Source organism: Mugil cephalus, chromosome 4 (genome assembly GCF_022458985.1).
Source record: "Mugil cephalus isolate CIBA_MC_2020 chromosome 4, CIBA_Mcephalus_1.1, whole genome shotgun sequence".
NCBI classification, from domain to species: domain Eukaryota; kingdom Metazoa; phylum Chordata; class Actinopteri; order Mugiliformes; family Mugilidae; genus Mugil; species Mugil cephalus.
Genome location: NC_061773.1, coordinates 5856175 through 5879114, shown reverse-complemented (window position 1 = coordinate 5879114; position 22940 = coordinate 5856175). Strand labels below are relative to the sequence as shown.

General features: G+C 40.5%; 1 protein-coding gene across 6 annotated transcripts; it reads left to right on the top strand.

The window, feature by feature from the left end:
- Position 1: 1 nt before the first annotated feature.
- On the top strand, positions 2-22877 carry rab44 (RAB44, member RAS oncogene family). 6 transcript variants are annotated; one of them, XM_047581966.1, is made up of 10 exons: positions 78-223; positions 492-645; positions 14023-16418; positions 17555-17622; positions 18841-19016; positions 19098-19179; positions 20408-20522; positions 21397-21495; positions 21638-21714; positions 21817-22877. In XM_047581966.1, exons 2-10 carry the CDS (start codon positions 510-512, stop codon positions 21902-21904), a joined length of 3237 nt encoding a protein of 1078 aa, XP_047437922.1. In that variant the 5' UTR covers positions 78-223; positions 492-509; the 3' UTR covers positions 21905-22877. The 6 variants fall into 6 exon arrangements, with proteins under 6 accessions (XP_047437921.1, XP_047437920.1, XP_047437919.1 ...); XM_047581961.1 differs by lacking the exons at positions 78-223; positions 492-645 and having other exon boundaries at positions 12750-16418; XM_047581962.1 differs by lacking the exons at positions 78-223; positions 492-645; positions 21397-21495; positions 21638-21714; positions 21817-22877 and adding an exon at positions 20979-21387 and having other exon boundaries at positions 12750-16418.
- Positions 22878-22940: the final 63 nt, after the last annotated feature.

Here is a 22940-nt window from a genome sequence, read left to right as displayed (position 1 = left end):
ATAATACGTTACCTTTCTTGTTTAGCGTATAAGGAGATTTAAGCTTGATTCAATAGGGGAAGCACCATGAATTGTTGGTGATAAATACTGCAAGTGTAGCCCACACAGGAAACTGTCAATGGTTGCCGTTAAGAAACACTCCCCATCTGTGAAATGTTGAGCAGAAGCTGATGACACTGCAGAGTAGCTTAAGTTGTTGGACGACCGTTTCCAGATTTGGGTGGTAAGTGCATGTGGCGTTGTTTCATTTATATAGAGAAATCGTTTAAACAGATTTATTCTAAATTTTTGTATACAAGTAGATAATAGTTTAAGGAAATGAGCTAACTACCATTTAATGTTTGTGTGCTTTGTATGTAGGTTGTTTGAGAGCCTAGTTAAATGGAGGCTTTTTTTGGATACGACATCCCCTGTATTCAGTTTATCAGATATGTGGTAGATTTGAAAGAGATTTATTAAAGCACTCCGCAACTGAATGTTTCATGCTTTAGGAGAGAAGATTAGAAGATATGTCCGCTCAAAGTGGTAGGAAAAAACGAATTGGTTCCCGTCGAGGGACTCCAAGCCAACGTGATGCATCTGCGGCTGAGAAGTTCCATGCAACAGACAGTACCTCTGCAGCACAACAACACATACCAGAAGAAGGTACAGATTTATTAAATGTACTGTCTAAACCTGACAATTCAACACCTGAAACTCAACTTCCACCTTCACCAGAAGTAGCGATGAACAGGAGAAAGCTGGGTAGTAGTCGAAAAATTAAAGGAAGGCTGAATACAAAGGACACAGAAACTGAGTCGTATGTCGAATGTGAAGAGGAAGTTGAGGGCAAGAACAGAGGTGATAAAACCTTTGAAACTACGCAATCGTCACAGGCAATCCAGCTTGAGAAGCAGGAAGAACTGAGTCAAGGGAACAAGCATGATATGGCTGAAACGCCTATTTACTATTCTGAGGTTAACCCAACGACAGAAAACTCTCCAGAGGACGGCAGGGAAATTTTAATTCCCCAAATTGATCATTTGCAAGAAAATGAGACCAAGCTGGAAGGGACTGAAAAAACTGACACTCTTCAAATTGATATAGAAAATGCCTCTGTTGCTGGTGTCTCTAATTTAACAAGTTTGAGTTTACCTTCATGTAGTCAGCAGATAATCAACAACCAAAGCTTATATAAGAGGGAGATGTCAGAAGAGGAACTCAACAAAAGATGTGAAGATACAGACTTGTCAAAGGGAGATGGAAGTATAGAGGGCATCAACTCAGTGAGTGAGTCACATGTAGGTTTAGACACTATCACACCAGTGGTAACCACAGATAAAAGCAGCCCCGATGAGAACATTGAAAATGAGAGCAGTGCTAAGCATGCAATGTTGCCATCACCAAGAGAGAAGCTGAACACAATTGAGGAAGTCAGTGATACTCAACTTTCAGAAGATGTTGTAAATGAAGTGCACAAAGGCGATGCTGAGCTTGCTGAAATGCGGGATATGCATCAAATGAATTATTCGTCTGACACTGTGATACATGATGTCACAGAAAATTCTGATACGTACTCTGGAAACTTGAAGGACCAGGCTGAGATCATAGACACATCTGAGCTGAGTGTAAGAACGGATGACTTTGCAAGTGAGCAAGAAGTTTTAAGTCTTGGGAGAGAAAAAGATGTGCATCCTATAGAAGAAAGATATTTGGATGTTTTAGAAGAGAAAAATGAGGATCATCTTGTTCATGGTTACCACAACACACGTAGTGTAGACATACAAATAGGGCAAATGCATGAGAGTAAAGGCCAGGTAGAAGATGATATGAAACATAATATTGGGCCAGCTGATAAACAAAATGGAAAAGAAAAGAAAAGCAGTCTGTCTCCACAGGACCTGACATCAGACGTAAGTGTTCCTCTAGACTCCAATCCTCAGGACGGCACTGTGAGTGCAGAGGAGCCAAGCAACACTGGTTTTGGCCTCAGTGGGAACAGAAGAAAAATGGGGTCAAGCCGTAGAAATAAAGGAAAACAGCGTGTTAATGAACCTCTGGAAGAAGATTCAGAAAACACCAGGACTGATGAAGTCCTTGAAACAATGAAAATGCCAGAGACAATGACCCAGGAAGAATCAAGTGAAAGCACAGAGTATGATACTAACCAGTCTGTGACAATTGACAGCTCCATGTTTTCAATGTCTCCACTTGGTTTTTCTTCTGATGTTCAGAACCTCATTGAAACAAACTATCCTGAGACTGACCAGGAAAGTTTAATTCCCAAAAGTGAAAATCTTCAAGATGACAAAGAAGAAATGGACTCCAAAGTGTTTGAGAAATCAATGGAAGCAACTCTGGAAGGATTAGATACATGTGACACTCTACATAGTGAGGAATTCAGAGCTGCTCATGATCCAGAACATGCTGAAAGGACGGCACCTGAAGAAGAAGTTACACAAACAGACATACAAGAAGGTTCCCGAATTGATTACACATCTGAAAGCGGGATAGATGATGCCACAGAAAATACTGAAATTGTTTACAAAACTTTAATGGATCAAACTGAAATCATTGACACTTACCAATCTGATCTGACAGTGAAAAGCGTTGATGATTCTTCAACCAAACAGGAAGTTTCAGATCCTGGTGATAAACAAGGCGAACATCAAACTGAAGAAATACATTCAGACTCATTAACTCAAGAAAATTTGGAAGAAAAGTAACTATTGGAAGATGATAGGAAGGACACGCACTGTGGTCGATACTGAGTTGAAGAGCCAAGATGATAGATCAAAGAGAACACCAAAGCGAAGCAGTTGTTCTCTCAAGACCAAAGCGAATCGTCTGAATTCAAGACAAGCAGTCTTTCTCTTCAAACCATGCAATCAGAAATAAGTGGTCATCTAGAGTCCAATCCTCAGGACAACACAGTGAGTATAGATGAGCCAAGCACCACTGGCTTTGGTGTCAGTGGAAATAGAAGAAAAATGGGGTAGTGTAGAAATAAGGAAGACGTGTTCATGAAACTCAATGAAAATGCAGAGTCAAAACACCAGGAATGAAGAAGTTCTAGAAACATGAAAATGCCAGAGACATATGACCAAGGAAGAATCAAGTCAAATGCATAGTGTTGCACGTTTCTCTCATGTGACAATTGACAGCTACCAATGATTTTCAATGTCTCCACCTGGAATTTTTCTTCTAAGTTGCAGAAAATCTCACTGAAACAAAATACTGGATCTGAACAGGAAAGGTTAATTCCAAAAGTGAACAATCTTCAGAAGGAGACAAAGAAGAATGACTCAAAGGTTTGGGAAATCAATGCAAGACAACTCGGAAAGGTTGGATAAATGAGAGAACCTCTAACATAATGAGGAATCAGAGCTGCTCATGATCCAGAACAGCTGAAAGGACGGCACCTGAAGAAGTTACAACAAACAGACATACTAAGAAGTTCCACCAAATTGATTACACATCTGAGAAGCGGATAGATGATGCCACAGAAAATACAAAAATTGGTTCTGGAGACTTGATAGACCAAACTGAAATCATTGACACATTACCAAAACATCTGATCTTGACGTGAAAAGGTTGATATCTCAACAAACAGGAAGTACAGATGCATGATTAGGCAAGCGAACTTCAAATGAAGAGACTACATTCAGACTCATTAATCAGAAAAAGAATCATTAGTTCTAAAAAAGGGATCTTGGAATTTGAGAAAAAGTTCTAAAAAACAGCAGCAATTGGTCGATGCTTGCAGGCTTGACAGGCCACGTGATGGTGATATGACAAGCAAACTGAAGCTTGTAGTTGTTCATCAGACAGAAGAAGGAATCTTAAAGGAAGTGAGGAAAGCGTACCTCTTGCTACAAACCAGCCAACAGAGATAAGTAATTCCTTAAATAAAACGCCAAGGCAAGCCTGGAAGATGCAGAGAGCCAAGCAAGCACTGGCTTTGGCCTCAGTGGGAACTAGAGTTTACAAGCTAGGTTTAAGTTGTAGAAATAAAGGAAGGCAGTGTTAAGGAACTCTCGAGAGAGGAAGAGTTCAGTAATACCAAAGGAATCTGAAGATGTACTTGAAAAGATGAAAATGCTGAGACAATGACCCAGGAAGAATCTGAAGATAAAGCACATGGAATTAATAGCTAGACAGTCTGGTGATCATTGACCAGATCCATGCTAAGACGTCTCCACTGGTTTTATTCGTGATGTTCAGAACCTCATGAACAACACGAACTGACGAAGTTAATTCCAAAATGAAAATCTCAGGACAGAAAATGACTCCAAGTGTTTGATCATGGAAGCATCGAGATGATATGAACTTATGTAGAATCAGACTGTCATGTCCAAAGCTGAAGACGGACCTGAGAAGTTACACAAACGCTACAAGAGTCCCAATGATTACCTCTGAAAGGGAAGATTGCACGAAACTAATTGTCTAATAGCAACTGAATCATGACACTTACACTGATGAGTGAAGTTGATGTTCCAACCAAACAGAAGTCGATCGTTAACAAGGGAATCAACTGAGAATCATCACTCATATCAAGAATGAGGATTATAAGTATTGAAGAAAAGAAACCGCACTTGGTCAATGCTTGAGGTTGAGGCCAGATGTGATGAAACAACAAACGAAGCAGTTCTTCAAACAAGAAGAGATCTCTTGATTGAAAGCATTCTACACAGCCAACAGAATAAGTATTCCTCTAGCCCACCTCAGACACACTGTGGTGCAGGCCAGCACCGCTTTGGCTCAGTGGAACGAGAAAATGGTCAGTCGAGAAATAAAGAAGGCGGTGTTAAGAACTCGAGAGATCAGAACACCAGCTGATGATCTTGAAACAATGAAGCAGAGACAATGACCCGGAAAATCAGCAAACAGAGTATATCTACGCTGGACATGAGCCTGTTCATTCTCACTGTTTTTTTTGTCAAACCTCATAAACACTACCAACTGACAGAAATTAATCAAAAGTGAAATCTCAAGACAGAAGAAATGACTCAAGTTTGAATCAATGAGCAACTCTAGGATTGATAGTGACCTTACATATGAGATCAGCGCCATGATCAGAAATGCGAAGGACGGCACCTGAGAATCACAGTCTTACAAGAAGGTTCCCAAATTGATTACACATCTGAAAGTGGGATAGATGATGCCACAGAAAATACTGAAATTGTTTCTAAAACTTTAATGGATCAAACTGAAATCATTGACACTTACCAATCTGATCTGACAGTGAAAAATGTTGATGATTCTTCAACCAAACAGGAAGTTTCAGATCCTGATGTCAAACAAGGTGAACATCAAACTGAAGAAATACATTCAGACTCATTAATTCAAGAAAATGAGGATCATCAAGTAAAATATTTGGAAGAAAAAGAAGACACTGCACTTGGTCAGATGCTTGAGGTTGAAGGCCAAGATGATGATGATATAACACACAAAGCTGAAGCAGTTGTTCTTCAAGACAAAGATGGAAATCTGTCTGAATTCAAGACAAGCAGTCTTTCTCTTCAAACCATGCAATCAGAAATAAGTGGTCATCTAGAGTCCAATCCTCAGGACAACACAGTGAGTATAGATGAGCCAAGCACCACTGGCTTTGGTGTCAGTGGAAATAGAAGAAAAATGGGGTCAAGTCGTAGAAATAAAGGAAGGCAGCGTGTTAAGGAACCTCAGGAGGAAGATTCAGAAAACACCAGGGCTGATGAAGTTCTTGAAACAATGAAAATGCCAGAGACAATGACCCAGGAAGAATCAAGTCAAAGCATAGAGTATGATACTAACCAGTCTGTGACAATTGACAGCTCCATGCTTTCAATGTCTCCACCTGGTTTTTCTTCTAATGTTCAGAACCTCACTGAAACAAACTATCCTGAGACTGACCAGGAAAGTTTAATTCCCAAAAGTGAAAATCTTCAAGAAGACCAAGAAGAAATGGACTCCAAAGTGTTTGGGAAATCAATGGAAGCAACTCAGGAAGGATTGGATAAATGTGAACCTCTACATAGTGAGGAATTCAGAGCTGCTCATGATCCAGAACATGCTGAAAGGACGGCACCTGAAGAAGTTACACAAACAGACATACAAGAAGGTTCCCAAATTGATTACACATCTGAAAGCGGGATAGATGATGCCACAGAAAATACTGAAATTGTTTCTGAAACTTTAATGGATCAAACTGAAATCATTGACACTTACCAATCTGATCTGACAGTGAAAAGTGTTGATGATTCTTCAACCAAACAGGAAGTTTCCGATTCTGATGTCAAGCAAGGCGAACATCAAACTGAAGAAATACATTCAGACTCATTAACTCAAGAAAATGAGGATCATCAAGTAAAATATTTGGAAGAAAAAGAAGACACTGCACTTGGTCAGATGCTTGAGGTTGAAGGCCAAGATGATGATGATATGACAGACAAAACTGAAGCAGTTGTTCTTCAAGACAAAGAAGGAGATCTCTCTGAATTTGAGAAAAGCAGTCTTTCTCTACAAACCATGCCAACAGAAATAAGTATTCCTCTAGACTCCCAGCCTCAGGACAGCACTGTGAGTGCAGAGGAGCCAAGCAACACTGGCTTTGGCCTCAGTGGGAACAGAAGGAAAATGGGTTCAAGTCGTAGAAATAAAGGAAGGCAGCGTGTTAAGGAACCTCAGGAGGAAGATTCAGAAAACACCAGGGCTGATGAAGTCCTTGAAACAATGAAAAGCCAGAGACAATGACCCAGGAAGAATCAAGCCAAAGCCAGAGTATGATGCTAACCAGTCTGTGACAATTGACAGCTCCATGCTTTCAATGTCTCCACTTGGTTTTATTCTGAGTGTTCAGAACCTCAGTGAAACAAACTATCCAGAATGAACAGGAAAGTTTAATTCCCAAAAGTGAAATCTTCAAGATGACAAGAAGAAATGGACTCCAAAGTGTTTGAGAAATCAATGGAAGCAACTCTGGAAGGATTGATACATGTGACACTCTACATAGTGAGGAATTCAGAGCTGTCATGATCCAGAACATGCTGAAAGGACGGCAACTCTGAAGAAAAGTAACAAAAGCTACAAGAAGGTTCCCAAATGATTACACATTGAAAGTGGATAAGATGATGACAAGAAAAAACTGAAATTGTTTCTAAACTTTAATGGATCAAACTGAAATCATTGACACTTACCAATCTGATCTGACAGTGAAAAGATGTTGATGATTCTTCAACCAAACAGGAAAGTTTCAGATTCTAGATGTCAAACAAGGTACATCAAACGAAGAAATACATTCGCTCATTAATCAAGAAAATGGAGGATCATCAAGTAAATTTTCGAAGAAAAAGAAGACATGCACTTGGTCAAGAAGCTTGAGGTTGAAGGCAAGAAATGAGACTATGCAGACAAACTGAAGCAGTTTCTCAAGACAAGAAGGAGATCTCTCTAATTTGAAGAAAAGCAGCTTTCTCTACAAACCATGCCAACAGAAATAAGTATTCCTAGACTCCCAGCCTCAGGACAACTTGAGTGCAGAGGAGCCAAGCAAACTGGCTTTGCCTCAGTGGGAACAGAAGAAAATGGGTTCAAGTGTAAAAAAAAGGAATGAGCGTTAAGGAACCCAGGAGGAAGATAAAAACACCAGGGTGATAAGTCCTTGAAACAATGAAAATGCCAGGACAATGACCAAGGAAGAATCAAGCAAAGCCAGAGTATGATCTAACCAGCTGTGACATTGACGCTCCATGCTTTCAATGTCTCACTTGGGTTTTTTAGATTCAGACCTCCAGAAAACAAGCTATCCTGAATGACAGGAAAAGTTTAATTCCAAAAGTGAAAATCTTCAAAGAAAAGGAATATGGACTCCAAAGTGTTTGAGAAAATGCAAGGAAATGCAAACTTGAAGGATTAAATAATGTGACACTCTACATATGAATGAATTCAAGGTATGATTCGAAAGCATGAAAGGACGGCACTGAAGAAGAAGTTGCACAAACAGATACATGAGTCAAAACTAAATGATTCTAAGACAAAGGGGATAGATGATACAGAAGTTCTGAAATTGGTCGAAAATTTTAATGGACAACTGAAATCTGCATTACAATCGACTTGCGTGAAAAGAGTTGAGAATCTTCAACCAAACAGGAAGTTAAAGCGATACTCGGATGTCAAGCAAGGCAACATCAAACTGAAAATACATTCAGACTCATTAACTCAAGAAAATGGAGGAATCAAGTAAAATATTGGAAGAAAAAGAAGACACTGCACTTGGTCAGATCTAGGTTGAAGGCCAAGTTGATGATGACTAGAACACAACAAAGACTGAAGCAGTATGTCTTCAAGACAAAGAAGGAGATCTCTCTGAATTTGAAAAGCAGTCTTTCTCTACAAACCATTGCCAACAGAAATAAGTATTTCCTCTAGAGCTCCACCTCAGGACAACATGTGAGAGGAGGGAAGCCAAGCACCACTGGCTTTGCCAGTGCAAACAGAAGGAAAATGGAGTGTAGAAAAGGAAGGCAAGTGTGTTAGGAAACCTTCAGGAGGAAATTCAACAAACACCAGGAGGTGAAGTCTTGAAAACAATGAAAAGCCAGAGACAATGAAACCAGGAAATCAAGCAAAGCAAGAGTATGATGCAACCAGTCTGTGACTTAAGACTCCATTGTATCAATGTATCCATTCATTTTTCTTCTGAGTTGAAACTCACGAAACAAATATCCGAACTAACAGAAAGTTTATTCCAAGTGAAAACTAAGATGACAAGAGAAAAGGACTCAAATTTGGAAATCAATAAGCACTCTGGAAGATTGATACATGTGACCTCTACATGTAGGAATTCAGAGCTTCTGATCCAGAACATGCTGAAAGAGGCACCTGAAGAAGAAGTTACACAAACAGACATACAAGAAGGTTCCCAAATTGATTACACATCTGAAAGCGGGATAGATGATGCCACAGAAAATACTAAAATTGGTTCTGGAGACTTGATAGACCAAACTGAAATCATTGACACTTACCAACCTGATCTGACAGTGAAAAGTGTGATGACTCAAACGGAAGTTTCAGATCGACAGGACTCAAGAGAAATCATCAGTCATTATAAAATGGGATCATCAGTAATATTGAGAAAGAGACACTGACTGGTGATGTGAGTTGAAGGCAGAGATGAGAGACACAATGAGGTGTTCTCAGACAAGAGATCTTTAATGAGAAGATTTTCTCTACAACTGCACAGAAATAGTCTAGACACTCAGACACGTGAGTAGAGCAGACATGCTTGTCATGAAGAGAAATGGTCAGTGTAAAAAGGAGGCAGGTGTTAAGAACTCAGAGAAGATTCAGAAACAGGGTATGAATCTGAACAATAAAGCAGAGACAATGACCCGGAGATCAAGCAAGCAGGTATGCAACATCTGTGACTGCTCATGCTTTCAATTCATGGTTTTTGTCAACCATGAAACAACTTCCTGACGGAAGTTAATTCCAATGAATCTCAAGACAAAAGGATCAGTGTTGAACATGAAGCAAAGAAGGATGATATGTGCTTACATATAGATGAGTGTCATCAGAATCTGAAGATGAAACCAAGCATACAAGGTTCTGACACTGAAGGGAGAGCACAGAATACGAAATTGTTTCTAACTAATGTCAAGAATCATTGAACTTACATCTGATGACAGTGAATGTGTGATTACAAAGAATTGCGTGTACAAGGCAAACAAACTGAAGAAATACATTCAGACTCATTAACTCAAGAAAATGAGGATCATCAAGTAAAATATTTGGAAGAAAAAGAAGACACTGCACTTGGTCAGATGCTTGAGGTTGAAGGCCAAGATGATGATGATATGACACACAAACTGAAGCAGTTGTTCTTCAAGACAAAGAAGGAGATCTCTCTGAATTTGAGAAAAGCAGTCTTTCTCTACAAACCATGCCAACAGAAATAAGTATTCCTCTAGACTCCCAGCCTCAGGACAGCACTGTGAGTGCAGAGGAGCCAAGCAACACTGGCTTTGGCCTCAGTGGGAACAGAAGGAAAATGGGGTCAAGCCGTAGAAATAAAGGAAGGCAGCGTGTTAAGGAACCTCTGGGGGAAGATTCAGATAACACCAGGGCTGGTGAAGTCCTTGAAACAATGAAAATGCCAGAGACAATGACCCAGGAAGAATCAAGCCAAAGCATAGAGTATGATACTAACCAGTCTGTGACCTTGAGCTCCATGTTTCAATTCTCCACTGGTTTTTTTTGTATATATCAGAACTCCAAAGTGTTTGAGAGATCAATGGAAGCAACTCTGGAAGGATTAGATACATGTGACACTCTACATAGTGAGGAATTCAGAGCTGATCTTCATCCAGAAGATGCTGAAAGTAAGGCACCTGAAGAAGAAGCTATGCCAACCGACATACAAGAAGGTTCCCAAATTTGTCACACATCTGAAAGTGGGATAGATGATGCCACAGTAAATACTGAAATTGTTTCTGAAACTTTTATGGATCAAACTGAAATCAAAGACACTTACCAATCTGATCTGACAGAGAAAAGTGTTGATGATCCTTCAACCAAACAGGAAGTTTCAGATCCTGGTGATAAACAAGGCGAACATCAAACTGAAGAAATACATTCAGACTCATTAACTCAAGAAAATGAGGATCATCAAGTAAAATATTTGGAAGAAAAAGAAGACACTGCACTTGGTCAGATGCTTGAGGTTGAAGGCCAAGATGATGATGATATGACAGACAAAACTGAAGCAGTTGTTCTTCAAGACAAAGAAGGAGATCTCTCTGAATTTGAGAAAAGCAGTCTTTCTCTACAAACCATGCCAACAGAAATAAGTATTCCTCTAGACTCCCAGCCTCAGGACAGCACTGTGAGTGCAGAGGAGCCAAGCAACACTGGCTTTGGCCTCAGTGGGAACAGAAGAAAAATGGGGTCAAGTCGTAGAAATAAAGGAAGGCAGCGTGTTAATGAACCTCAGGAGGAAGATTCAGAAAACACCAGGGCTGATGAAGTCCTTGAAACAATGAAAATGCCAGAGACAATGATCCCGGAAGAATCAAGCCAAAGCACAGAGTATGATGCTAACCAGTCTGTGACACTTGACAGCTCCATGCTTTCAATCTCTCCACTTGGTTTTTCTTCAGATGTTCAGAACCTCACTGAAACAAACTATCCCGAGACTGACCAGGAAAGTTTAATTCCCAAAAGCGAAAATCTTCAACACGACAAAGAAGAAATGGACTTCAAAGTGTTTGGGAAATCAATGGAAGCAACTCTAGAAGGATTGGATAAATGTGACACTCTACATAATGAGGAATTCAGAGCTGCTCATGATCCAGAACATGCTGAAAGGACGGCACCTGAAGAAGAAGTCATGCCAACAGACATACAAGAAGGTTCCCAAACTGATTACACATCTGAAAGTGGGATAGATGATGCCACAGAAAGTACTGAAATTGTTTCTGAAACTTTAATGGATCAAACTGAAATCATTGACACTTACCAATTTGATCTGACAGTGAAAAGTGTTGACGATTCTTCAACCAAACAGGAAGTTTCAGATCCTGATGTCAAACAAGGCGAACATCAAACTGAAGAAATACATTCAGACTCATTAACTCAAGAAAATGAGGATCATCAAATAAAGTATTTGGAAGAAAAAGAAGACACTGCACTTGGTCAGATGCTTGAGGTTAAAGGTCAAGAAGAAGATGATATGACACACACAGCTGAAGCAGCAGTTTTTCAAAACAAAGGACACCTCTCTGAATTTGAGACAAGCAGTCTTTCTCTACAAACCATGCCATCAGAAATAAGTATTCCTCTAGACTCCCAGCCTCAGGACAGCACTGTGAGTGCAGAGGAGCCAAGCAACACTGGCTTTGGCCTCAGTGGGAAAAGAAGGAAAATGGGGTCAAGTCGTAGAAATAAAGGAAGGCATCGTGTTAATGAACCTCTGGAAGAAGATTCCGAAAACACCAGGGCTGATGAAGTCCTTGAAACAATGAAAATGCCAGAGACAATGACCCAGGAAGAATCAAGCCAAAGCATAGAGTATGATGCTAACCAGTCTGTGACACTTGACAGCTCCATGCTTTCAATGTCTCCACCTGGTTTTTCTTCTGATATTCAGAACTCCAAAAAGTGATTTTGAGAGATCAATGGAAGCAACTCTGGAAGGATTAGATACATGTGACACTCTACATAGTGAGGAATTCAGAGCTGATCTTCATTCAGAAGATGCTGAAAACAAGGCACCTGAAGAAGAAGCCATGCCAACAGACATACAAGAAGGTTCCCAAACTGATTACACATCTGAAAGTGGGATAGATGATGCCACAGAAAGTACTGAAATTGTTTCTGAAACTTTAATGGATCAAACTGAAATCATTGACACTTACCAATCTGATCTGACAGAGAAAAGTGTTGATGATCCTTCAACCAAACAGGAAGTTTCAGATCCTGTAACAATGAACCATCAGAAGAAGATAATCAGCTCATTAATAATGAGGATCATCAAAATATGTTGGACACAGAAAAGAAGACAGTGACGAAATAGTCGATACGCATGAGTTAAAGGTCAGTATGAGATGGAATGCACAGACAAGATGAAAGCCATGTTCTTCAAAATCACAAAGGAAGACTCCTGAATTTGGAAACAGCGATCGAGATCTTTTCTACAAACCATGTCATCAGAAATAAGTATTCTCTAGACTCCCAGCCTCAGGACATGCACTGTGAGTAGCAGAGAGCCAAGCAACCTGGCTTTGCCTCAGTGGGAAAAGAAGGAAAATGGGGTCAAGTCGTAGAAATAAAGGAAGGCATCGTGTTAATGAACCTCTGGAAGAAGATTCCGAAAACACCAGGGCTGATGAAGTCCTTGAAACAATGAAAATGCCAGAGACAATGACCCAGGAAGAATCAAGTCAAAGCATAGAGTATGATGCTAACCAGTCTGTGACACTTGACAGCTCCATGCTTTCAATATCTCCACCTGGTTTTTCTTCAGATGTTCAGAACTCCAAAGTGTTTGAGAAATCAATGGAAGCAACTCTGGAAGGATTAGATACATGTGACACTCTACATAGTGAGGAATTCAGAGCTGATCTTCATCCAGAAGATGCTGAAAGGAGGCACCTGAAGAAGCTATGCCAACAGACATACAAGAAGGTTCCCAAACTGATTACACATCTGAAAGTGGGATAGATGATGCCACAGAAAAAACTGAAATTGTTTCTGAAACTTTAATGGATCAAACTGAAATCATTGACACTTACCAATTTGATCTGACAGTGAAAAGTGTTGATGATTCTTCAACCAAACAGGAAGTTTCAAATTTGTATGACCAACAGGGAATAGAAATCAGCTCATGGATTACTGAGGATCATCACATGTATGACACCCAGACACCACAGATAAGTGGGACAGAAATAGTCGATACAGCACAAGTACAGGTATATGAGTTTGGAAGCACAGAAGAGGATGATCTAAGAACCACTGCTGAACAAACATGTCATCAGCAGAGGGAAGAACTCCTTTTTGAAACAGACGATCGAAAATCTCCTTTAAAAATGTTTCAGTCAGAAACAAAGGCTGATTTTGATTCCCAACCTCAGGACAATTCTGTAATTGTAGATGAACAAAGTGACGCTGGCTTCAACCATGGTGGCAACAGCAGAAAAATGGGATTGAGTCGCAGAAATAAAAGAAAAGAGTTTAAGGACCCCGTATCTGAATCATATCATGAACTTGCAGCTGAAGCTGATGGAAATACGAGAAGTGATGAGAGCAGCGAAAAAACAAACATACTTATAACAAAAGAGACAGAAGAGAATGAAAAATGTGCAGAAACTGTACTTAAAGGAATGGGCACATTTGAAACTTCTCAGACTGAAGAAGAAAATGTACCTATTAACCCATTTGTTTGCACTTCTGGTTCCACTACTGCTAATGTATATTCAAGTCCTACAATAGAGCAACTGGTAATTGATCAGTCACATTACATGCAAGTACCAGATGAAAAACTTTCCATTTTGTGTTCTGTTACAGATACAGAGAGCAATGAAAGAGATGAATGTACAGACCAGTCAAGGCACACAGACACAGCTGAGATAATCACAGAAAGAAACAGCCTCAGGGAACAGACAGAGGTTGAATGCCATGTCGAGCAAGAAAAATTTCCATTGCCAAAAGAGGTGTTGGCTACAAATGGAGAACAACATGAGGTTTTCAAACTATCTGAAGTCAGCGGATCCCAGCTTTCAGAGGATGTTGTAAATAAATTGTTTGACGAGCAGATTGACTCAGCACAAATGGAAGAAGTGCATCAAATTGATTACACCTCAGCTATGGAGAGCAAATCTTCTCTACCAACACTGCCATCAGCTCATATAGACTCCCATCCTCAGAGCACCGAAGATGAAACTCACACAGGCCTCAACCCATCAAGGAACAGAAGAAAACTGGGGTCCAGCCGGAAAATTAAAGGACGGCCACAACACTTAGAGGATCCTGTTCTGAAAGCATATAACGAACCTGAAGAAGAAGTTAGAGAAAATGCCAGTGGTGATGAAGCCCCCAAAATGACAAACATGTCATCACCAACAGAGACAGCAAGGCAGGAAGAATTAAAAGACCTTAAAGATGACAGTACATTTGTGGCAACAGACATTACTGAAAATGTAATTGAGCATGCAGGATACAGCACAGTTAAACCAGACTTGATGCAATCACCACTAGCCTCAGATCAGATAGATAACATGCACAGTATTTTACATCATGATGACACAGTTATCTCAAGGTTGCGCGCATCCACAGTGCTTGACCAAGAAGAAGCCTCTCAGGTCCAAAACACAGAACCTTTATACTATGACAAAGATTCAGTGGGGGAACAAATTCAAGTTCAACAAACAGATGATGTGAGAGAAACTGTGGGATATGTTGCAACAGAAGAATTGTATATGGAAGCGGGGAGTTCAATGGATGTTCAAGGTCCTGGACAGGATGAAGTGGGAGAAAAATGTGAGGAGTCTACAGTCGTGGCACCAGAGCAAGCCGTCAGTGTGTCCTCTGAAGGTGCAATTTCTACGGCAGTGGATGCATTTGACAACCGACAAGAAAACAGTCATTCAGATCACAGTGAAAATTCACAAGTGCACTTCCAACAGAAGAGAAGAAAGATGGGTTCAACCCGCAAGAGTCAAGTCAAAAAGAAGCAAGAGGAAGACACAGACAAGAAGGATGAAACTAAACCAAGTGACTTTAACACAGAAGCTGGCGTAAGAAGTCTTGATAAGATGGAAGAGGTGGAGGAGTCACCATTAACTTCAATGGCGTTTCAGAACCAAGTATTACAGGATACTTTTAATGAACATCAACCATCGGTCTCTGTTTATAATGAGGGGCATGAGCTACAAAGCAGTTCTGCTGACCTGCAGAGCACAGAGTGTAATGTGATACCAGGCACGGATAATTTAATGGTTCTTCTTCCTGAACAGTCTCGCTCTCACAATGAGGAAGTTCTTAATTCAGTCACATTTCTTAAGCTGACTGATATAAATGATGGTGAAATAAATGTAGACATCAGTTTGGAGTCAACACAGCCAGATGACTTTACAGGCACCGAGATGCAAAAAACCTCTAGAAGAAACAGACGCTCAGTGAATCAGCTGCTTCCTGAAGAAACTGAGACAATTGCAAATACCAGCATCACAGGAGAGAGCTCAGAGTCATTTGGCGAGAGCGCTCATAGCACATTAATAGATGAGGGAGGACCACAGAGTGTACAGGTAATACAAAACCAAGATAGTGATGAACAAAATCCAAACAACATGAATGAAGGAGCTCCAAGAAGTCCAAATCTAAATTCAATGCACAGGAGAAGAAAGATGGGCTCCACCCGCAGAAACCTTGGATCACGAACCCAAGGAGAAGAGTCGCTTCAAAAAGCGGAGGTGGTTAATGAGGCAACCGAGGCCGTAACCAATACCGGTGTTGTAACAACCGAGAGAGGCCCTGGACTTGAAGAAAAAGAGCTGCGCCTCCACTCTGAATACAAAGACGATGGCGCTGAGCAAAGAAAAGAGAATGTATTTGAAACGGTGGAATATGGCCATGTTGGTGAGTCCCAGTTAAAGCCTCTGGTTCAGCAGGCAGCTGAAGAAAAGCCTGTTTCTCAAGACCAACCAGCACAAAGAGAGAATGAACTGACTCCAAATGAGCTCCCGTCCTCCTCTCCCAAACAAGATACAATGTCAGAATCAACATATGGAGGGAGGAGAAGAAAAATGGGATCTCACCGGAAGTCACGCGGACATCAACCCCAAGAAAACCAAAGAACTACAGATATAGAAGATGGGAGCGATGTCAGTATCAAAGAGGAAAGTTCGATCAAGGCAGCTGAGCAGGACAGAGACAAACCATCGCATCTGGAGAAGATATCAGAGGTAAGCAGCAAAGTACTTCTGTGGTATTTAGTGGGAATCTGTACTTCTGATCAGATTTTATTTAAAGTTTTTGCGTTGCAATACACCTAGGATACACCAATCAGGCATAACATTATGACCAACTTCCTAATATTGTTTAGGTCTTTGGGTCCTATGGGGCCTTTGTGGATGTAGTGAATTTGGAGGCCAGGTCAACCAGGGTTTTTTTTTTTTTTTCTTGTTAGTTGTCCCTAAACCATTTTTGTGACCGTGTCAGGCTGTATCCTGCTGGGGATGGCTGCTGCCATCGAGGAGTGTCATTGCTATGGGGTAGGGTGGTCTAGATGGGTAGTACATGTCTAAGTAACATCCACATGAATGAATGCCAGGTCTAAACGTTTCCCAGCAGAACACTGAATTTTTGATCGATGTTACGCATTTCTTCTGTCAGTGGTCATAATGTTGTGGATTATTGGTGTATTATATAAGGCCAGTTCTTAGTGCTGTTTCTAGACTTGTACTTTATTGTACTCCAAATCTTCTGCCTTTAGTCTGAGGTGAATTGTTGTTATTAGACAGCTGTCGGGTGCAGGCGTGTACTTCCCACTTGCATAAAACATCTTGTTCACTGGTGTAGTGTATTTCTGGAAGGACAAGATGTCGCAATGAACTAAAATGAGGAACATGTGGTGACCACTACATGTTTCACAAAATAGAAAGGAGAACATAAACACGTACCTGGCTTTTTCAGAAACTCAACAGCCACAGCCTTTGAATGAGATCAGCAAATAATTACTGGGCAGAACAGCCTTATTATTATTAAGTGAGATTATTATGCATCAGGCATGTGATACATTTCCAAAATATTAAATTAACAGATTCCTAGCTGTAACTTTTTGAATGAGCCTAGTGTGTAATTTTTCTCACTATTGATCTCCTCTTGGTGGTGCATTCATCAGACTTTCTGAAGACAAAACTAAAGGCAGAAATAGAGCAGTGTGTTTAAAAATGGCAGCAATTCCTAAACCCTTCCTCCTGTTTGATTGTGAATACAAACTGGATCAAATTAAAGCTGAGTTGTTCTCATATAATATGTTTTGGTAAACCGAACGTACTGTTCTCAGCTGTATATATAATGTATGTGTTTGTCTTTGCAGGCTGAGGAAAGTGAAAAGAAACCGTCATCCAATGTCAACATATCAAGAGAGCACTCAGCACCTGTGAGGTAAGTTCAGCACTGTCACTCATTAGAGATAAAAACACTGCAGTGTGCTTATGTATTTAACGCCGCGAGCCGATCAGAATCAGAAAGTATCATCTCTAAAAGGTTTTTCCTCGGAGGTGGTGATATTATCACCCACTTTCCCACAATTTCAGCACAATAGCCTGTCCCCCCCCTCCCCCCTCCCCCCTTACTGTAATGATGGACATGTGCCTTTCTTTTTATTTCTATTCAATTCAATTGTATTTATAAAGCACATTTCATGCACAAGGCAGACTCAATGTGCTTTACAAGAGGTATACATAGTTACAATACAAACATTTACATAAAAATCAGTTTGGAATGAATTGAAAGGTATAGGTGCAAGTAAACAATCATATGTATGCCATTTTCACCACATACAAACTAAAACTCACACAACCACACATGCACACATGCACACACACAGCTCAGCAGAATGCTGTTGAAAAAAGATAGGTTTTTAATCTGTTTTTAAAGATGGCTACTGATGTGGCATGTCTAACTGTGTCAGGCAAGGTGTTCCATTTTTGTGGGGCATATACACTAAAAGCTGCCTCCCCTTCTTTGGATCTGGTGCGAGGGATGAGTAAATTGCCACTGCCTGTTGACCGAAGTGTTCTTGCTGGGGTGTAAGTGATTGGCATATCTGTGATGTACTGAGGTGCTAGACCATGTAGTGCTTTATAAACCAGGAGCAGTATTATTATAGCAGTAAACTGATTCTTGTTCTAACAGGTAACCAGTGCAGAGCCAGAAAAGTCTTCATGCCCACAGATCAAATGCCACACGTCTTGTAATGTCAAAAAGAAAGTTTGCATTACATGGTTACACAACATTTCTCCACACTCACATCATTTGAGTCATACAAAAGCTTAAGCGTCTGACTCATGCGAGCTTTACCGTCTACACTTATCTTCGTGCACATGGTGGTTTGTTGTTGTCATCCAGCAAGCTACAAGAGGAACATTCTCAGCCGGTCCGTTCGGAGATAACAGAGCTGAAAGTGATGGCACAGTAGGCCCACTGTGTTCATACTCAGTGTAACCACTTCAAAAGATGAGATACAAAGGTCATCTATCAGGAAAATGAAAAGGGCCTGTGGGAATAACCGTAGCGTGTTTTATATTTGCTATTTTGTTTACATGAATGGTTTGATTGTTAATTCATCTTCATATGTTTGCTTGTTTGGTTTTTCCACAGGGAGAATACTCCGAGCCAGTTGAACTTTTTGAATTCAGGGGTTAATGTCAGAGGGGCAGACTCCAGATTAAGTAGTTACAACGTGGTAATGATTGGAGACAGCAGCGTCGGGAAAACCTCCTTCATGAAAAGAGCTCAAAGTGGGAAGTTTTCTCTGGATTTGCCCGCCTCTGTTGGTAAGATACAAATCCTTTATGATCACTCCCATAAATACGTGTAAATGTACAGAATTATGGCATTTTAATATATATTTTTAGGTGTTGATTCCTGCACATGGAATGTGGTAGTGGATGGAAAACCTGTGGTGCTACACTTATGGGATACAGCAGGTCAAGAAAGGTACGTTTCCTCTTTCCTTTTTGAGTGTCTGAATTAATAATAAGAACTATAGGAAGAAAGAAAATTAGATCTTTTCAGTTAGTTCAGGACACATGATGAAGTGTGTATTTTAAGATGCTGCCTTGTGGAGAAAAGTACAGATTACATCATAAATATTGGGATCGTCGGTACATCAAAGTCTAGCCTTTTATTTCTTCAAGATCTCCCCGTTGAGTTCAGGTTATCTCTCACATCTTTGTTAATTCGCTGAAAAAACAAGTTAAGGTAGAAACACTGGAACAAGAAAAGAAAAATGTGTCCATTGTCCCCTAAAGAATGTTCCAGTTTTCCCACTCAAGCGAGGGCAATTTTTCACACTTTCTTTCAAAGGTAAAATAAACAAAGATGTACGATTGTTATTTTGACGCCGAGGGCCAGTTACCAGTCGCAGTGCGATGGAGGTCTCGAATTGTGTCGTGTGTTTTTCTATTCTAGGAAGTGGCTGTGGTTTTTCTGTGTACAGACACACTTTGCTTCTCTGGTAGCCGAGGACAGATTGTCTCAGCTGTCCGGTGAGCCTCCTCGTCGCCTGGTGTGAAGGCAACACAGGGTGTTCTCAGTAGTGTGTTCTCCTTGACATTAGCCAAGAGTGCATGTAACTATGTTTACATAAGCAACATCCTCTTTGAATTGGCTTTTGCAGAGGTAGATACTGCATCGGCCTCCGTGAACATACCAGACCGTGTGCTGTAACAAAGTGTGCAGTCGCCTCCAGGCCATCAGGCAACCTGTTTCAGAACCGGTTTGGCACATCTCATCAATGGTTTGCATTCTGGGTTTACAGATTCCTGCGCTGCAAACGTATTGATGTGGTTTGAGTTCACTAATGGCCCTGCTGAGTTTACAATGAGTTTCCTCTATGTCAACACTGAGCTGCGCACACCCCGGATTCACCATTTCTCATTCCAACTATTCATCCTTTCAATGTGTGGCATTCACTGGCGAGCGGGTTGTTTAAACACTGTTTACATTATACGTCTTTCCGCGAATGGAGTCCCTATAAAAACAACTTCAGGGACGTCCATGTGAACCGTGTTATGACACAAATCTGCCACATTAGCTGGAATGGTTTTGCGAGGAAAATCGCAGAAGTTTGCAAGCTGTGTAGTCAGTGTCCTCCTGGTCTTAAAAGAGGACGTCAAATCTGAGAGCTGATTGTCTCTGATTACACTGTTTGCTGTTTTTGAAGGTTTCGCAGCATCACAAGGCAGATTTTCCACAGAGCGCAGGCCTTTCTCTTGATGTACGACATCACGTCCATTCAGACGTTTTCTGCAGTCAGCTACTGGGCGAACTGTATTCAGGTAGGAATGGATTTCAAGCTTCGGCCTCAAGTATCACTGCTCGACTGGCTTTGTTTACAGGGGTTTTGCAGATGTTAAAACTTTAGGTTTTTATTCAAGACTAAACAAGACTGTGTTTTTTTAAATCTGATTTGAGTTTTTGGTCAGAGGGAGTTTGTAATGTCACATCAATCAGCCACAACAGGAGATGTAAATAACATTGACCATCTTGTAACAATTCAGTGTGTTGGTCTGTTGGGAAACTTTTGGACCTGGCTTTCATGTGGATGTTACTTGGACATGTACCACCCACCTGGACCAGACCAGACACCCTCACCCTATAGTAATGACACTCATTGATAGTAGCAGCCATCCCCAGCAGGATGTAGCCAGACACACACACAAAAACAGTTTAGAAACAACTCAGAAAACATGAAGAACTGCACAAGGTGTTGACCTGGCCTCCTATTTCACTAGATCTCAAACTGATCAAGTATCTGTGGGATGATCTACAGAGGCCCCTCCCCTCAACCCATAGGACCCAAAGACCCCCACTAACAACATCCTGTTACCAGACACCACAGGACACCCTCAGAAGACCTATGTCCATTCTCTGATGAGTCACAACTGTTTTGGAGGAACAAGAAAGACATACACAATACCAAGCGATATCTAAAAAGTCATCATCATACAATTAGTCTTATCTACATCTATGATATAAAAAATGCAGAAATGCAAAAATATGCATGTTTATATGAGAAAATACAAATATTTAAAAACTCAGTAAAAGACAAAGATTATTTTTAGGGTTAATAGAAAAAGAAACAAAGAAAGTTTGACTAGTTCATTGACATTCTAAACAATAATTAGGATGATCCCAATGCCTGTTTTGCAGGAAGCTGCAATGGAAAACGTGATCGTTTTACTTCTCGGGAACAAGAGCGACCGTGTTCAGCGTCAGGTTAAACCTCACCAGGGGGAAAGTCTTGCTAAGGTATGAAGTCGGTTATTTCACTCAGTCCTTATTGCTTTTCTGGCAATGCCAACATGTCATTCTGTGGTTTTAATCATCAAACACCCACACTGAGGGAAGCTTCTTCTTCATATTTTTTTTTTTTTTTTTTTTTATTCCACAGGAGTACAACTTTGAATTCATGGAGTGCAGCGCTGCCACGGGTGAAAACGTGGTCCAGGCTTTGGAAGTTGTGGCCAGGTAAGAATCACACCTTGTTTATTTGTTTGCTTCATGAAAGCTTGTCTTTTAACACCCTCTGCGCAGAAATGCCATGACAGCAGCTGATTGTGTTGTCTCCAGGATGTTGAGTCAAAGAATTGGCACAAGAGAGGAAGCCACGGTGTTGCCCAAGGAGCAGGGGCAGAAGAAAAGCTCGGGTTGTTGCTGAACAAACACGTGTGTTGAAATCCTGCAAACACTGGACATGCTGTTCTGGCTCCTTTAATCCAGAGTAATGCCATTAATTTCATTTCATGTTTTCATGTACGCACACGTTGAGTAGTAAGTTAAGTTTCCTTTTTTTGTTGGGCCTAAAAGTTTCACAAGACGGGAAACCACAAAGGGAACTGTGCCTTTGTGTGTCTACTAGCTAGCCGGTGCAATAGAAGTTATTACATACTGCACAGCAAATTTATTTATTTTTTTGCACTCTTATTTTTATTATTACATGTTTTTTATTTTTTTTCCTTTCCGAAATATAAAATCCTATATTTGTGTGAACTAAATTATCACGCAAGTCCCTATTAGAGGGATCTTATTTCAGACTGAGATGTGCTCATTTCTTGAAGCTGTAACTAATGTCACCTGGTAAACAGAAGTTTTGAGTATTTAAAGAACAGTTTCCACTGATCGAATGTCTTGGATTGTACATCTGCTAAATGCTCTACAACGTCCGTTCTTTTCAGAGGGCTAAATGTGGCTTTACTTTAACACATATAATGTAACAGTGTATATATATCACTTTTTTTTATAACACCTCTCAGGTGGTTGCAGAATCTGACTTTAATATATATTTTTGAGGCTCCTTTAAGTTTTAAAGCATGCGAGAGCAAATCGTTCCATTTTAAGTAGCTGTTTAGTACAGTGTCAGTCAGTAACAATATTAACTTTGTAATTATTTTGTGTGTTTACCATCTGCTCTAAATGAACAATGCTGGCATCCGTCCTTGCTGTTTTCAAGCTGCCAGATGGTCAAATAAATGTCATGCCTCTGTAATTAAACATAGTGAGGGCAGTAACGTGATCAACGGGTTTTCAACATGAATGTGTTTTTTTACATTACAACGTTACCTGTCGTCAAATACCTTCAAGAAAAGTCTTACAGTGTGATGCCCTGTGCTTAATAAACCTCCACAACAACGTTTTGTCTCCTTGCAAACTCAATGCGGGTCCTTCTGATGGGTCCTTCTGTCAGGCGTCTCCAG

What these genes read in the sequence shown, in the direction of transcription:
- rab44 (XM_047581961.1), top strand. Translation starts at nt 13,122, where the DNA reads ATGCCAACAGACATACAAGAAGGTTCCCAAACTGATTACACATCTGAA. An exon ending in ACTGGGCGAACTGTATTCAG is followed by an intron (nt 20,523 to 21,396) that starts GTAGGAATGGAT and finishes CCTGTTTTGCAG; the next exon opens with GAAGCTGCAATGGAAAACGT. An exon ending in AGGGGGAAAGTCTTGCTAAG is followed by an intron (nt 21,496 to 21,637) that starts GTATGAAGTCGG and finishes TTTATTCCACAG; the next exon opens with GAGTACAACTTTGAATTCAT.